At 35.2% G+C, this 16,227-nt stretch overlaps 1 protein-coding gene across 1 annotated transcript in view; it reads right to left on the reverse strand.

The window, feature by feature from the left end:
- The window catches only part of TTN (titin), a 280,445-nt gene that overhangs the window by 134,090 nt on the left and 130,128 nt on the right, over positions 1–16,227 (reverse strand). Inside the window, exons 146-178 of the mRNA XM_054479293.2 lie at positions 15,760–15,834; positions 15,510–15,593; positions 14,872–14,946; positions 14,144–14,239; positions 13,463–13,540; positions 12,459–12,527; positions 12,216–12,305; positions 11,778–12,074; positions 10,899–10,979; positions 10,025–10,102; positions 9,397–9,480; positions 9,178–9,252; positions 7,438–7,521; positions 7,243–7,326; positions 7,037–7,120; positions 6,624–6,701; positions 5,493–5,576; positions 5,164–5,247; positions 4,639–4,713; positions 4,441–4,524; positions 4,247–4,324; positions 3,801–3,884; positions 3,605–3,688; positions 3,410–3,493; positions 3,216–3,299; positions 3,049–3,132; positions 2,749–2,838; positions 2,511–2,594; positions 2,315–2,398; positions 2,120–2,200; positions 1,924–2,004; positions 1,730–1,810; positions 1,541–1,624 (exon numbers count right to left, since the gene is read on the reverse strand). Of these exons, the coding sequence (XP_054335268.1) occupies positions 1,541–1,624; positions 1,730–1,810; positions 1,924–2,004; positions 2,120–2,200; positions 2,315–2,398; positions 2,511–2,594; positions 2,749–2,838; positions 3,049–3,132; positions 3,216–3,299; positions 3,410–3,493; positions 3,605–3,688; positions 3,801–3,884; positions 4,247–4,324; positions 4,441–4,524; positions 4,639–4,713; positions 5,164–5,247; positions 5,493–5,576; positions 6,624–6,701; positions 7,037–7,120; positions 7,243–7,326; positions 7,438–7,521; positions 9,178–9,252; positions 9,397–9,480; positions 10,025–10,102; positions 10,899–10,979; positions 11,778–12,074; positions 12,216–12,305; positions 12,459–12,527; positions 13,463–13,540; positions 14,144–14,239; positions 14,872–14,946; positions 15,510–15,593; positions 15,760–15,834 (2,922 nt within the window). The remainder of the gene's footprint in view (positions 1–1,540; positions 1,625–1,729; positions 1,811–1,923; positions 2,005–2,119; positions 2,201–2,314; positions 2,399–2,510; positions 2,595–2,748; positions 2,839–3,048; positions 3,133–3,215; positions 3,300–3,409; positions 3,494–3,604; positions 3,689–3,800; positions 3,885–4,246; positions 4,325–4,440; positions 4,525–4,638; positions 4,714–5,163; positions 5,248–5,492; positions 5,577–6,623; positions 6,702–7,036; positions 7,121–7,242; positions 7,327–7,437; positions 7,522–9,177; positions 9,253–9,396; positions 9,481–10,024; positions 10,103–10,898; positions 10,980–11,777; positions 12,075–12,215; positions 12,306–12,458; positions 12,528–13,462; positions 13,541–14,143; positions 14,240–14,871; positions 14,947–15,509; positions 15,594–15,759; positions 15,835–16,227) is intronic.

A 16,227-nucleotide genomic window follows, 5' to 3' on the forward strand; every position in this document is an offset into this window, starting at 1 on the left:
CAAGTGAATCCTAAGCCAAAAGAACAAAGCTGGAGGCATCACGCTACCTGACTTCAAACTATACTACAAGGCTACAGAAACCAAAACAGTATGGTACTGGTACCACAACAGAGATATAGACGAATGGAACAGAACAGAGCCCTCAGAATAATACCACACATCTACAACTATCTGATCTTTGACAAACCTGACAAAAACAAGAAATGGGGAAAGGATTCCCTATTTAACAAATGGTGCTGGGAAAACTGGCTAGCCATATGTAGAAAGCTGAAACTGGATCCCTTCCTTACACCTTACACAAAAATTAATTCAAGATGGAGTAAAGACTTAAATGTTAGACCTAAAACCATACAAACCCTAGAAGAAAACCTAGGCAATACCATTGAGGACATAGGCATGGGCAAGGACTTCATGTCTAAAATACCAAAAGCAATGGTAACAAAAGCCAAAATTGACAAATGGGATCTAATTAAACTAAAGAGCTTCTGCACAGCAAAAGAAACTACCATCAGAATGAACAGGCAACCTACAGAATGGGAGAAAATTTTTGCAATCTACTCATCTGACAAAGGGCTCATATCCAGAATCTACAAAGAACTCAAACAAATGTATAAGAAAAAAACAACCCCATCAACAAGTGGGTGAAGGATATGAACAGACGCTTCTCAAAAAAAAAAAACATTTATGCAGCCAAAAGACACATGAAAAAATGCTCATCATCACTGGCCATCAGAGAAATGCAAATCAAAACCACAATGAGATACCATCTCACACCAGTTAGAATGGTGATCATTAAAAAGTCAGGAAACAACAGGTGCTGGAGAGGATGTGGAGAAATAGGAACACTTTTACACTGTTGGTGGGACTGTAAACTAGTTCAACCATTGTGGAAGTCAGTGTGGTGATTCCTCAGGGATCTAGAACTAGAAATACCATTTGACCCAGCCATCCCATTACTGGGTGTATACCCAAAGGATTATAAATCATGCTGCTATAAAGACACATGCACACGTATGTTTATTGTGGCACTATTCACAATAGCAAAGACTTGGAACCAACCCAAATGTCCATCAGTGATAGACTGGATTAAGAAAGTGTGGCACATATACACCATGGAACTATGCAGCCATAAAAAAGGATGAGTTCATGTCCTTTGTAGGGACATGGATGAAACTGGAAACCATCATTCTCAGCAAACTATCGCAAGGACAAAAAACCAAACATCGCATGTTCTCATTCATAGGTGGGAACTGAACAATGAGAACACGACACAGGAAGGGGGACACCACACACCGGGGCCTGTTGTGGGGTGGGGGGAGGGGGGAGGGATAGCATTAGGAGACATATCTAATGTAAATGACGAGTTAATGGGTGCGGCACACCAACATGGCACATGTATACATATGTAACAACCTGCACGTTGTGCACATGTACCCTAGAACTTAAAGTATAATAAAAATATATATATATATATAAAAGAAAAATATTTTCCAGAGCACAAGAGATAGATCATCTGAAGCCTAAAATCAGTGACAAATACCTTTAACAGATGGGACTTCAGGCTTTTTAGGAGGAGCCAAGGGCACTTTCTTTTCAAGGACAACTTCTTTGGGAGCCTCTGGCACTTAAAAGATATTAGTAAAGTTACGTGTAGAGCTGTGGAGACTACTAGAAAAATACACAGCAGAGGAATTGGATCTTCTGAAGCTTAAGGTCAAATGACAAGTACCTGTAACAGGTGGAATTTCTGGCTTTTTAGGAAGCACCAGTGTTTTCTTTTCTGGCACAATTTCTTGTGGGACTTCAGGCACTTGAAAGATATTAGTAGTTTTTCACTTAGGTTAATGAGATAAATGGAGTAGAATATTTCTAAGATCAGAAGAGATATTTCTTCTGCAGAAAAAGGGCAGGGGTGAAAAATACCTGTGGCAGGTGGGGCTTCTGGTTTTTTTGGCGGAGCCTTGGGAACTTTCTTTTCTGGGACCACTTCTTGAGCTTCAGGCACTTGAAAGATATTAGTAGTTTTAGACTTAAGTTAATGAAGAGAAATGGGCTAAAATTGTTTACAGTAGGAGAGGAGATATCTCTTCTGCAGAATGAAATCAGGGCTAAAGTGTACCTGGGACAATTGGAGCTTCTGGTTTTTTGGGTGGAGCCATGGGAATTTCTTTTTCTGCGGCTTCTTGAGGAACTTCTGGCACTTGAAAGATATTAGTAGTTTTATACTTAGGTTAATGAAGAGCAATGGACTAAAATTGTTTTCAGGAATGGAAGAGAGATTTCTTCTGCAGGATAAGGTTGAGCTGACATGTACCTGTAACTGGGGGGGCTTCTGGTTTTTTGATCGGTGCCTTGGGAGTTTTCTTTTCTGGGACAACTTCTTGAGCAGCCTCAGGCACTTGAAAGATATTAGTATTTTTATAACTTATGAATGGCGAAGGTATATATTACAGTGATTGTGAGGGGTACAGACAATAAGTTTTTCTTAGCAGAGGAGAGGGAATAAATACCTTTTACACGTGGGGCTTCTGGTTTTTTGGGCACAGCCACAGATACTTTCTTTTCAAGTACAACTTCTTTAGGAGCTTCAGGAACTTTGAAGATATTAGTATCTTTTAGTTAGAAGCTATAAAGGGGGAATATCGACTCCACATTTACCCAAGCAAATACAACTTGTGAGATCAGCGGACACTTCTATACACTCTTTCCCCAGGCCCCCCCTGACTGACAATGTGTAGTGATACCTACCTTTAGGAGGTGGAGCTTCTGGCTTTTTGGGAGGAGGCACTGGTACTTTCTTTTCTGGGACCACTTCCTTCGGTGGCAGCACTTCAGGCACTTCAAAGATATTTGTAATTTGTGTTTAGAAAACGTGAAAACGATGGATGCCTTTTGCATATAAGCACACACCAAGATATTTTGGATAGCGATTGACATTTGTTTTCTTTAGAATTATATCATCTTTATGTAGTAGGATTTTTAACATATAATTTCCTAGTTAAAATAACAGTTATTTTTCTCCTATAGTTTGTATAGCTTTGGCATTACCTTCAGGGGGAGGACTTTCCGGTTTGGGAGGAATAGCTTCAGGCACCTTCTTTTCTGGGACAGCTGCCTTTGGCACCTCTGGGACTTTAAAGATATTAGTATTTTCATTATTAGACAAAGTAAAGACAAACAAACAATATCAAGCACAGCAACATGAGGGTGTCTACCTTTTGTGGGTGGCACTTCAGGCTTTTTAGGAGGAGCCACTGGCACTTTCTTTTCAGGAACAACTTCTTTGGGAGCCTCAGGCACTTGAAAGATATTAGTGAAATTACATTTAGGCATTATGCAGACCACTAGAAAAATACTTTCCAGAGCAGAAGAGTTTGATCATCTGAAGCCTAAAATCAGTGATAAATACCTTTAACAGGTGGGACTTCAGGCTTTTTAGGAGGAGCCGCTGGCACTTTCTTTTCAGGAACAACTTCTTTCGGAGCCTCTGGCACTTAAAAGATATTAGTGAAATTACATTTAGAAGTTACGAAGACTATTAGGAAAAATATTTTCAGGAGTAGAAGAGATAGATCTTCTGAAGCTTAAACTCAAGGACAAATACCTTTAACAGGTGGGACTTCAGGCTTTTCAGGAGGAGCCAAGGGCACTTTCTTTTCAGGAACAACCTCTTTGGGAGCCTCTGGCACTTGAAAGATATTAGTGAAATTACATTTAGGTGTTATGAAGACTACTAGAACAAAATATTTTCAAGAGCAGAAGAATTAGGTCTTCTGAAGCCTAAAGCCAGTGACAAATACCTTTAACAGGTGGGACTTCAGGCTTTTTAGGAGGCACCACCGACACTTTCTTTTCAGGGATAATCTCTTTGGGAGCTTCGTGCACTTGAAAGATATTAGTATTTTTACACTCAGAAAATACAGAGATGACTAGATAGATACACAGACATTTTCAAGAACAAAAGAGCTATTTTTTCCCCCTGAGCCTGAGATCAGTGGTAACAAGTTCCCATAATAGGTGGTGTTTCAGGTTTTAGAGGAGGAACTTCTGGTACTTTCTTTTTGGTAGCCATTTCTTTGGGAGCTTCAGGCAGTTTGAAGATATTAATACATTTACACTTGAGTCACAAGAGTCAACACAGACATGATTCACATGTACACATCAAAATAATTTTCAAGGCTGGAAAGGTGGTCCTTTCTATCGCCCCACCCACTATCCCACCATAAAAAGACAGTTAAGAATGTACCTTTGACAGGTACAACTTCAGCCCTTTGGGGAGGATGCACTTTCTTTTCCGGGACAACTTCTATGAGAGCCTCCGTCACTTTGAAGATATTAATAATTTTACATTTAGAAGTTACAAGAATCAACACAATCAGGAAACACATTTATACAAGAAAAGACATGTCCCCGCCCCTCTAAGCTTCCAGCAAGATATACCTTCATCAGGAAGGACTTCAGGCTTTCTGAGAGGAACCACAAGCGTTTTCTTTTCAGGGACAATTTCTTGGAGAGCTTCAGGCACTTTAAGAAATTAGCAGTTTTGTGTTTAGTGTTATGCAGATCACTAGGAATAGCAAAAATATTCTCAAAACTACAAGAGCTAGTTCTTGACCCTGAGAGCATGGTGACTTGTACCTTTAACTGATGGGGGTTCTCTTTTTTTGGAAGGAACTGTGTTGGCAGGAATAATTTCTTGAGGAGCTTCGGGCACTTGAAAGATGTTAGTAATTCACATTTAAGAGTTAAAATGATTAAGGGAAAACAGTAACCACAGTAAGTTGGGAAATATAACCACATTTTCTTCTCTTCCTTCCATCCTCCCTTTGTTCCACCAATAGGCTAAGTCTTTTAAGGGGTTAGTGGATCCTTGCGAAGAGGTGCTCCCCCTCCTCCAGAACCTCACAGAACTCTCGCGACACTCTACACTCTCATTATAAAGAATTTGTTGAATGAATACTTCCAGCAGGAGGGTTTTCTGTTTTGGCAGAAACAGCCACAAATAATTTCTTTTTAGAGGAAACTTCTTGTGGAACCTCAGATACTTAAAAGATATTAGTATGTTTATATTTAGAATTTATGAAGAGAATTAGAAAAAAACCATAGTTTTAAGAGCAGAGGACAGATAATTTCTTCTTCCACATTTGTTCAGAGGTAACGTACTTTTCATACGTGGAGTTTCTGGCTCTCCAGGTACATCCTCAAATATTTTCATTTCAGGAACAACTTCTTTCATAGCTTCTGGTGCTTTGAAGATATTAGTATTATGGTTAGAGGTTAAAAGGATCAGTGGAGACATTAATTAAATGAGCTGAACCAAAGTGATTTTTATGGCTAAAAAGATGATTCCTTTAAAGAATCTCAGGAGCTATAAAATCTTGAGGAGAGGAACCAAATATTAATTCTTTGTTTATTATTCTCCAGTTCCCTAGCACCCTGTACATGCTAAGCACTCTAATAAGTGAAGGAAGGAATGACAAGATGAACGATACCTTTAGAGGGAGGTATTTCAATTTCAAGGGGAGCAGCCATGGGTGTTTCCTTTACAGGGACAATTTCTCGAGGTGATTCAGGCACTTTAAAGATATGAATGCATTGTACTTTGCAGTTATGAAGAGCAGTAAAGAGTTCCCATCATAACTGCACATACAGAACATTCCAGATGGGAACCTTCTCCCACTCCCCGCCCCCTGAATTGGATTCTTTTGTAGCAGTGTGAGTATTTGGTTATAAGCGGCTGTTTTCTTGGTCACCTCAGGCACTATCAATATTAGTAATTTTATTTCTTGGAGAATGGTAGATGCATAGAAAATTAGATCATGGAAAGTGGAAACATTGATTATAATTAATGCTATACCTCTAGCTATTATGTTGAGAAAAACAAATTACAGCCACTTCGAAAAATCTAGGTTGGCTTTTTTTTGCATTCACACCTTAGGCACCTTAAAAAGGTGAATGTTTTTTAAGCTTAGGAGAGAGAAGAACAACCAAAAGATTCCAGACTGAGAAAAAATATCAAAATATTCAGATATTCTTTAAATTACAGAATACCATGAGTATTATGATGAAATTATTGTTCTGGAGGTTTTAAAGCTTTTTCATGTTTTGACTTATCTAAAGATATTCAAAATGAAAAAAAAATGTATGATGCTTGAAAGATAAAAGATATGCTATGAGAGGAGCAAATGAACATGGAGGGGAGATTTCCAGCTTTAACTGGAATTATTTTTCCCTAGGTTGGAGGATATTCTGGGAGGCTCTCAGGTGTTCTAATCTTGTAGAGATATTACAGATCAACTTCACACTGAATTAATATTTTCTTTTCTTTAAGACATGTTTTGATCATAATATGTGTATATATATTTTCTCTGGAGTCCTCATAAAAATACACTGACTCAACTATCTTTCATGTGTATAAGTTAAAGGTATTTTTTCCCTCTATTTAGTCTCTTGAGTGACTCACTGAGACATGAATACATTTGGTTGAGCTTCTACTTGGGGGATCCATCTCTGAAATGATTTCCACTGTAGCCACTGTGGCTTAAAAGATATTAGTATTTTTACATGTGTTAAGTACAACCGCAAACATGAGATTAAAAAGCTGACTTTCTTCCAACTTGTACCTGTTGGTGATGGTGTTTTTCTTCTTTTAACAATAGGAGTTTCTCCCTCTGGAATGACTTCCTTGAAGACTTCAAACTCTTTAAAGATATTAGTATTTTTTTTTAATTGAGAAAAGGCAAAGGCATAAAGACATGACATACTAGGAAAGTTAGATATGTTAATATCATTTCAGAGATCTTTATGTTAGAAATGTTATTTTTGTTCTAATATTTTATCTTTGTATATTATATGTGTGGGACTTGACTTTCTTGGGGGCAAGTCATAGGTCATTCTTTGTTGTGGGTATATCAGATCCTTTAAAGACAGTATTTTAACATTAGAGGTTGTGAGAATGTATATTAAACATTAAACATTTTGCAGACTGAAGACAGTATATTTTCTTCTTTAGATTTTCCTAACTAGAGAATTATACCTTCAGTTGGAGGATGTTCTGGAATTTCAGGAATAGCCTCAGGTACCTCCACCTCTGGAAAAACACCTCTGGTTGTATCAGGTTCTTTAAAGATATTAGTAGGTTTACATTTAGAAGTTGTAAAAACAGTAAATTATATAAAGCATGCAATGTTTGAGTTGTAAAGCCAAAGATATTCATCTGGGTTTGATGTATTTGAAATATACCTTTAGTTGCTGGTGTTTCTCTCTTTTTAGGAATAGTCACATATATTTTGTCTTCTGGAACAACTTTCTTGGGTGGCTCAGGCACTTAAAAGATATGAGTATAGTTATATTTATAAATGGTGAAGAAAAATATTGAACTTTTTAAAAGGAGCCAAAAATAGTTTTTCTTCAGACTGGATCATTGGTGTTATATACCTTTTGCTAGTTTGGGTTTTGTCTTTTGGGGTTGAGTCACAAGTACTTTTTCTTCTAGGACTGCTTCTTCAGATGCTTCATAAACTTTAAAGATATTAGTATTTAAATAATTAGGATGTTTCAAGGTGGATAAAGAATTGTATTAAGAAAAATATAATATATAATACCACATTCATCACCAAAATTAATAGTAGCACATAGAGGCAATTAGCGGCTAGAATGCATTGGCTGGGGATAGCCTCATTCCCAGGTTCATGATATAAGACTCTAAGCATTTCTCTATGATCATGATAATAAAATAGAGGAATTGTTCAGGCAAGGACTATATAATTCTTCATTTTGCCTTAAGAAAGTTATTGGTAAAATTGTCCTATTGGTCTTATTTTTAATGGATTTGTCTGTAAAGAACAGGGAAGATGCTGAATTGCACATTGAGAATTCTCCTATATTTGACCTACTAGAAATTCATGTAAGTCTTTTCCCTTTCTAGAAGCCACATTAGCTATATTTTCAAATCACATCTAATATATGGTTTCACAGTTTAATATGAATATAAAAGCCATTTAGGGTTTGGAGGCAGAAAATTAAAAAAATTAAATACTTAGAAAATAAGGCAAATAAAGACAACAAAAATTTCTCCAGCTTTTAGAAAGAAAAACTGTCTGAAAACAATAACTAAAGTCAAGAATAGAAAGGATATTCAAAGGAGGAAGGGATTATATTCTTTTATCCCAACTTAGTATAACAGGATGAACAACAAAAAAGTTGAGTTTCAAAAGGAAATTTTTTAGATTAAAAAAAAATGGAAGAGGGCGGTGTGTAGTGGCTCATGCCTGTAATCCCAGCACTTTGGGAGGCTGAGGTGGGCGGGTCACCTGAGGTCAGGAGTTTGAGACCAGCCTGACCAACATGGTAAAACCCCGTCTCTACTAAAAATACACAAAATTAGCTGGGCTTGGTGGTAGGCGCCTGTAATCCCAGCCACTCGGGAGGCTGAGGCAGGAGAATAGCTTGAACCCAGGAGACAGAGGTTGCAGTGAGCCAAGATCGTGCCACTGCACTGCAGCCTGGGGCGCGGCAGAGTGAGATTCCAACTCAAAAAAAAAAAAAAAAAAAAAGGAAGAATATTTTGACTACTGTCATTTTTACTATTCAGGTTGTTGAACAGTATTCTATTCACAATATTTTACTATTTCGATTATTTCATAATTCAAATTATTTAAACCTAATTTTGTATGAAAGCGAAAAAAAAAATAAGTCTTGAGAATTCTTTTGAGGTTCGAGTGGCCTTGTAAACCTAGGGTCCTTTGAGCAGTTTTGCCAAAATATTTCCAATTATGGTTGTCAAGAGTGAAAAAAAAATAATGGTGAAACATTTTGATTTTATAAAATCCAATTAAAATATTATTATGGAGTTAAGTTACTTCATGATCTGAGAAAATAAATTGCTTCAAAGCAAAAGACACTTGTATACAGAATAGGTTAGGAAAATTTAACAAGACAACTGACTTTTCTAAAATCACACAGTCTGATAAGTAGAGTATTTCTTTTTTAAATTGGTGAGGAAATATAGCTTGTCTGAGGATAATAGCCACTAAGATTATTTGAGTCATATATTTTTGGCATGTTAGGCTTTTACAAGAGTTTAGTATATTTACTTTTCAAAGCTATAAAGACAAACATAGTGAATTTAAGGACACAAATGAAACCCAAAAGAACCACTAATTTTTCTACACTCACTGTACATCTCTGTGTCTTCAGAAATAACAATAGGTGATTTTTCTTCTTGAACACTTTTCTTAGGCATCCCAGGAACTTTAAAGATATTAGTATAGTAATTGTTACAGATAACAAATATAAGATACAAAATACAAGGATTTAATGTCACACACATTCATTTTAAACCATGAAAAACTAAACCAAGAGTTATTTCATGTTGTGATCAGCATCACTGTATACCTTTAGCTGGTGGAACTTCAGGCTTTTTCGGAACAGCTTCACGAACTTTTTCTTCTGGGACAATTTTCTTGGGTACTTCGGGTGCTTTAAAGATATTTATTTATCTTATTTTTTCAGAACATTATAGTTGGGTGTAAACATAGGAAGCCTAGAAGGGGCATCTAACAAGACGAATGCCAAAAACCCCTCAATTATAAGTCAACTATAAGTCAAATGTAGTCATTGCATTTCTCTGAATTGCCTTGTCGATGAGTTCTTGATTCATTATATCAGAAACACTTTGCTCTTTGGAGATAGTATCATTTTCTGTTGTCATTTAGAGCACACTTTTTTTTTTTTCCAGAGCTATTTCAGAAGAGCTTCCAAAATGAATTATTTTTGAAAGAGAAGTTGAGGGATCAATATTATTTAGTTATTAAATAAGAGGATCAATACAAATGATAACTTTGGGCTTATGTCTTTATGCCTAAAACATTGCCTCAAAAGGCAGGATTATGTTATAGCACATAAATTGAAGTTTATGTCATTCATAGCCATCTTGTAGCGTTGAGAGGAGAATGGTCTCTCTTACATAGTAAGTGAATAAAAAAGGATTTTATATTAATGATGAATGAGAAAAGTCAGTTACCTTTAGTTGGTGGAACTCTGGGCTCTTCAGGAACACGTACTTTTTCTTCTACCACAATTTTCTTAGGCACCTCCGGTACTTTAAAGGTAATAGTAATAATTTCTTTTATTTTTAAATATACAATTTTTTAACAAGCAGAGCATAAGAGAGATATAAACACAGAACAGAACACAGCAACAATATAAAATACAGACATCACTTTATCAAATACATTACAGTATTTGAAATGCATTGAATTTAAAAAATATATAATAACAAAAATCCAGGGGAATTTCCCATGTTAGAACGGTAAGAACTTGAGAAGAAAAATTAACAGTACACCTTCAGCTGGTGCTATTACTATTTGTTTTTGTGGAAGAGCTGCTACCTTCTCTTCAGTGATAACTTTCTCACATGCTTCAGAGACTTTGAAGAAATAAGTTTATATTATTTATTAGATACTGTGTTTTATTTCTATTGTGAAATTTAAGAGAGTTACAAAAATGAACAAAGCAAGAACATTAAACACATATTCACTATGTATTTATATTTGCCAGGTTAATATAATTAATAATAAACAGAAAAACATGTGTTTATCAGTAAGCATGTTAGTGAATATATAACCAAATAGCACCAAAGGAGGAAATTTGGGCTCACTATTTGGTTACTAGAGATATTTGCTTTGGTTGTTTTAGGTATAACAACAGTGACTGTCTTTTTTTGGTAGAACTTCCCTTGGACCCTCAGCTGCTTTAAAGATATTAGTTTGTTTTAGACATGTCAGAAACAGAAATACAGAAGAAAGACATCAAGTGGAATGCAAACTTGTGCTTATAAAGCAACGAAGGTGCTATTGTATGTAAAGTTTAGTAGTAATTTTTCACCAAGAAGATACCTTTAGCTGGTGGCTCTTTTCGAGGAACAACTTTAGTGGGCGGTTTTTTTGGAGGGATGATTTTCTCAGATATCTCAGGCCCTTCAAAGATATTAGTATTTTGGTTTAGAATGAACTCTTTAAGTATTTTGGAGCACTACTACTAACGTTAGTACAATGAGGGATCACAAAATTCTTTATCTATATTTTTTGAATTTATAACACACTTATTTCCAAAAGAGCTTTGATTTGCTAAATATCATGTATATTGCAATTTGCTATATATGCTAAACACATACACACACACATTCCTTCATATTACACATATATTATTAATTTGTGCAAGATCTAGAGTGGTATTGCAGATAACTTATTTGTGCTATGGCTTGTCTTCACAGTATGCTAGAATACAGGTGCCGTTAACGATACTTCACTTCCTTAATGTTGTTTCTCTAATGAAAGTATCATAAACTGGCAAAAGCTTTTGGTAAGTATTTCTCAGTTTGTGAACAGTTGACTGAAATGTTAAAGCAGTGATTATTTTGCCTGAACATGTAAATTCCTCAGTGAACTGAGGAGTTTCTTTTTCACTTAACCAATGACAGTGGTCAGTTATTTTGGTACCTGTAACAATTGTGTAACATTCTTAGTCAGATTTAAAATATAATCCCCAAATTCATAAAGTGACCTCGTTAGATAAGTAGATATCAAATATTACTATCATCTACTAAAATTATGCTCTGACACAAAGAGATATTAATCTTTGTGTCAACTAGTTTAAACTCATGTTTAAAGTATTTCATGGGGTTTCTAATCTTCCAAACTGAACACAAAATTTACTTTCAAGGGAAAGTTAGAGCAAGATATAAGAATTTGTAGTATCTGAAGAATTCCCTATACCTTTAGGTGGAGCTTTTGGTTTTTCAAATACTTCCACTTCTTCAGCCTCAAAAACTTCTATTACCCTATGAACTTTTTCAACTCTGTGTTCTTCTTCAACTCTATGTTCTTCTAATTTGACGAATTCTTCTACTTCATGAAACTCGTCTTCTTCAAAATATTCTTCAACTTCATGGAACTCTTCTTCTTCCGGAATTTCTTCCACTTCTGCTTCTACTACTTCTAATTCTAGTCCTTCTTTTACTACTTCTTCTTGGTGGAAGGCAACTGATACTTTTTCTTCAAGGACAGTTCTCCCTGAAAGAGCATCTATTTTAAAAGACTTATTTTTTTAAACACTGAAGAAACAAAGATGTACATTCGAAATATGTATTTTTAAAACTGAATAAGGGATTGCATGCAACAATACACGAAAATCCAAGATCTTTCCAAAAATACCTTTAGCTGGGGGAACAGCTTCTTTTTTAGGCACAAGGACTTTCTTTTCTGGGACTTTCTTTTCTGGGACTTTCTTTGGTACTTCAGGCACTTTAAAGATACAGTTTTAATATTTAGGACTGTCAAGAGCAGGCTTTCATAGACAAAAGTCATCAAAAACAATCAAGACACAGAGACATGAGACATAAAAGTCTTAACAAAAAAAGACAGAAGAGGAAGTCAGGTTTAAAAGAGAAGATGTACCTTTGGCTGGGGGTGCCTCTTTTTTCTGAACAGGAACAGGTACTTTTTCCTCAGGAATTTTCTTTGGCACTTTAAAGATATTAGGTGTTTTAGTTAGCTGAGAATGTTCAATAACACACATGAAATAAAAACACCGGAGACAACGACAACATTACAATAATTAAAGTTTTTCAGAAGTCACTCTGTACTGTGGGACATCCATTTTAGAGGCAATAAAGATACTTTCTCAAATCACTCATTTGTCCTGACATTCCTATAGAAGAAGAAATGTCCACAAAGTACCTGTGCCATTCTTTTTTTTTTTTGCTTTTAATAACAGGGGTTACCAGTATGGACTCACTTTTACTATTTTTAACTTGATGAAGACTTTTTTGAAGTGATTACCATTATAGAGCATTTAAGCCCTGACACTGGCCTCACTTTCTGCTGTGCACTCTTATATTAGCTGAGGAGTCTACTATGACAGGGACAGCATAATCTAACTGCTTAACAGCACTATCTGAAGCATTAAGTGAATTAGGAAGCAGGGAAAAGTAGACATTTTGTAATAACCTTGAATGCTTGGGCTAAACATTGCAAAAGGGACGTGAGGCTCTTTAAAATAGTTATTATCCAAGCATTAGATTTGTTCATAAAATAATAAATATAGTAAAATAATTATTATAACACAGAAGAAAACTCCACTCCACTTATGGAATAAAATCTAGAATGTGGGGAAGAGGGATCCATTGCTATGTGTATAAGTATATAGAGACATACTAATATATTAAAATTCTCAGCTAGTTAAGAAGCTTCTAGAATAATTCATACACAAACACACGCACACAATTCTTCGTTAACATCCTAGAAAAGATTAAAGAAATGGAATGAGTTATATTTTTACTGGTCCTTAATCAGTTCACTATCTAAATGATTATAAGAAAGCAGTCAAAAAAGACAATGTTGCTTTTTAGAAAGAAAATTAATGGGAATTTAAAGATATTAATAATGAGGACTTGATATACCTTTAGCTGGTGGTGCCTCCACTTTTTTAGGAACAGGAGTAGGTGCTTCAGGTACTGCTTTCTTAATCACTTCAGGCACTTAAAAGAAATTTTATGAACATTTTGAAAAGTGGCATGTGATGAGCAGAACACCACCCATATACCAATAAATAAATATCACAAAACATTGACTTATTTTTAAAAGATATCAGCAACCTAAATGGTAATAATAAATGTGGAGTAGGAACCCTAGAGGTGTAAAGGATATTACTTAGAAATCCTATAAGCAAATGTAATACCAGTTACACAAAAGATTATCACACTCTTCAGGAATAGTAAGTTAAAGATTTTTCTAAAAAAATGAACACTTTCACCAGAGAAACAGATTCCCCCCATATTAATATTAAAAACAAAATTAAGGATTGAAATCTAGGAGAAACTATTATAGTAGGGCCTGGTCAGAAAAAAATTCAATCGCCAATAACAAAATAGTAATCTCTCATTCTTAGTTGTATTGCAGATGTTGTAGAAAAATTTAGGGTAAAAAAAGGACACATAGATTCAGGTTCCAGGAATAATTAATCTTCACTTTATCACGGATACAATATAAGAAAAGCATACTGGTGAATATTAGATTTAGCTACTGAGAAAGATTTGGAACACCAAGAATTTTAAATGTTCAATCCTTAAAAGCAGTTATACCTCTAGGTGGTGCCACCTCTTCAACTTCCTCTACGCTAGGTGGTTCTTCTGGGATTTCTTCTTCTGGAATAGGCTCTTCTTCAGGCTCCTCAGTCACTTTAAAAAGATTATTATTTTGTAAATTATTTTTATAATTATTTTGAATATTAGACTACAGTGATAATATCTGAAAACTGCTCAGCCTTCGAAACGCTTGTGTAAACTCACTAGTCCTTAAAAAATCTCTACTGGGTCTTCAAAATATGTTAGGCATATCCCAGCATTTGTGAACTGGAAAGGACTTCAGATAATTTATAATAATAAGAAAATTATTATTGTTTTTTTTTTAATGAAAGACTTTTTTGAAGTCAAACAGCCACTTCGGGTAGAAATCAGATTGTCTGCACCAGTTACTCAGGCTTAACTGGAATTTCTCTTGGATAAGCTTATTTTACAATTGCCTACTAAGTCATTTGATGAAAAATTTCCCACAGCAAATACAGTTTCCCTTCATGAATTCTAATTAAAATAAAACAAATAGCAAACAGACAAACAGGCTGAACATGCAAGAAGGAGATTCAAATAATATTAATTTGCCTGCCGAGTTTCTATTAGGTTAATAATAATTTATTTTAGAATCTGAATATGTTGATTTCCTGAGGTAAATTTTACATTTACCTACTTCAAATATTAGACAATAATAAGACAAGGATGACTTTGAAATGTTATTTTCTTAGAAAGTTATCTACCTTCAACTGGTAAAACTTCCTCTTCTTTAGAGAGAATGATTCGTTTTTCTTCCACCTTCTTAGGCACCTCAGGAACTTGAGAGACATTGATTATTTTAGACACTTAAAATGCAAGAACCAAAGAAGAATAAAGACCAAGTTTCCAGTTTCCAACATAAGAGAGTAAATATCACAAGGCACATACACAAGATGAAACACTGACATTTCACAGAATCGGTTAATGAGAAAAGAATAAAAAGGTTTGTGGTTTAAGATTAAGTGTTTATTAAAGATAAATTCTACTTTTTACTGCTGGAGCCTCTATTTCTTTTTTCTTTTCTTTTCTTTTTTTTTTTTTTTGTAGGAAGAAATGGGTACGAAGAAATAGGTATTTCAGGGACTAGTTCCTTAGTTATTTTTGGCTCTTTAAAGATATATTTTTATTTTTTAGAAACAACATACATAGAGAAACAATGTAAAACACACCAACACCAAGTGAAAAAATGGACACAACACAAACTTGGGTGCAACAGAGTCAGAAATGACGAATGTGAATGACAGACCATACAATGCACACATTTATGTTGAACGTCCTGTGTGGATAGAACCACAGTTCAACATCGGTGCAGCAAACACATCCGTGTTATGGGATGATGTACCTTTGGCAGGAGGGGCCACTGCTTTCTTAAGACCAGGAGGAGGGACCTTCTTTTCTGGCTCAGGTTTCTTAGGTACCACAGGCACTTTAAAAATATTATTTTATTTTATAAGTTCAGTTTCACAAACACAAAGACAAGTAGACACAGCAGTAATATAAGTTGTACTAACAAATACAGAAACAGGACATTTTGACATTTATAGGTGAAGGAAGGAAATGGCATGGTCTAATTTACTTCGGAATAGCAATACCTTTGGCAGGGGGAGCCTCCTCTTTCTTGGGAATGACCACTTTCTTCTCTGTCACTTTCTTCTTAATCTCAGGCACTTTAAAGACATCATTTCATGACAAGGATTTATTTTGAAGGACAAAAAAGAGAGAAACCAAGAAGTCCCCACACCCAGAAAGACCAACGTGTAACAGTCGCTCAAGACAGGTCTGTAATGCTAGTTGGGAGCCCAAATATTATAATGTAATTGGGATTTGTAAAGCAAGGGACCAGCAGCTTATGTCATTATCAGAGGACAGATGCTATTAGGGTGGTACAAAAATAATTGCAGTTTTGACATTACTTTTAATGGTAAAAACCGCAATTACTTTTGCACCAACCTAATATCATTTCATCCATTTAAATTTCACTAGTAATTTATTGTCTAGAAAGTATTTCTGAATCATTGATACCCAATAAAAGATCAGCTTTACTATTTCATTTGATTATA

Source organism: Pongo pygmaeus, chromosome 11 (assembly GCF_028885625.2).
Source record: "Pongo pygmaeus isolate AG05252 chromosome 11, NHGRI_mPonPyg2-v2.0_pri, whole genome shotgun sequence".
NCBI classification, from domain to species: Eukaryota; Metazoa; Chordata; class Mammalia; order Primates; family Hominidae; genus Pongo; species Pongo pygmaeus.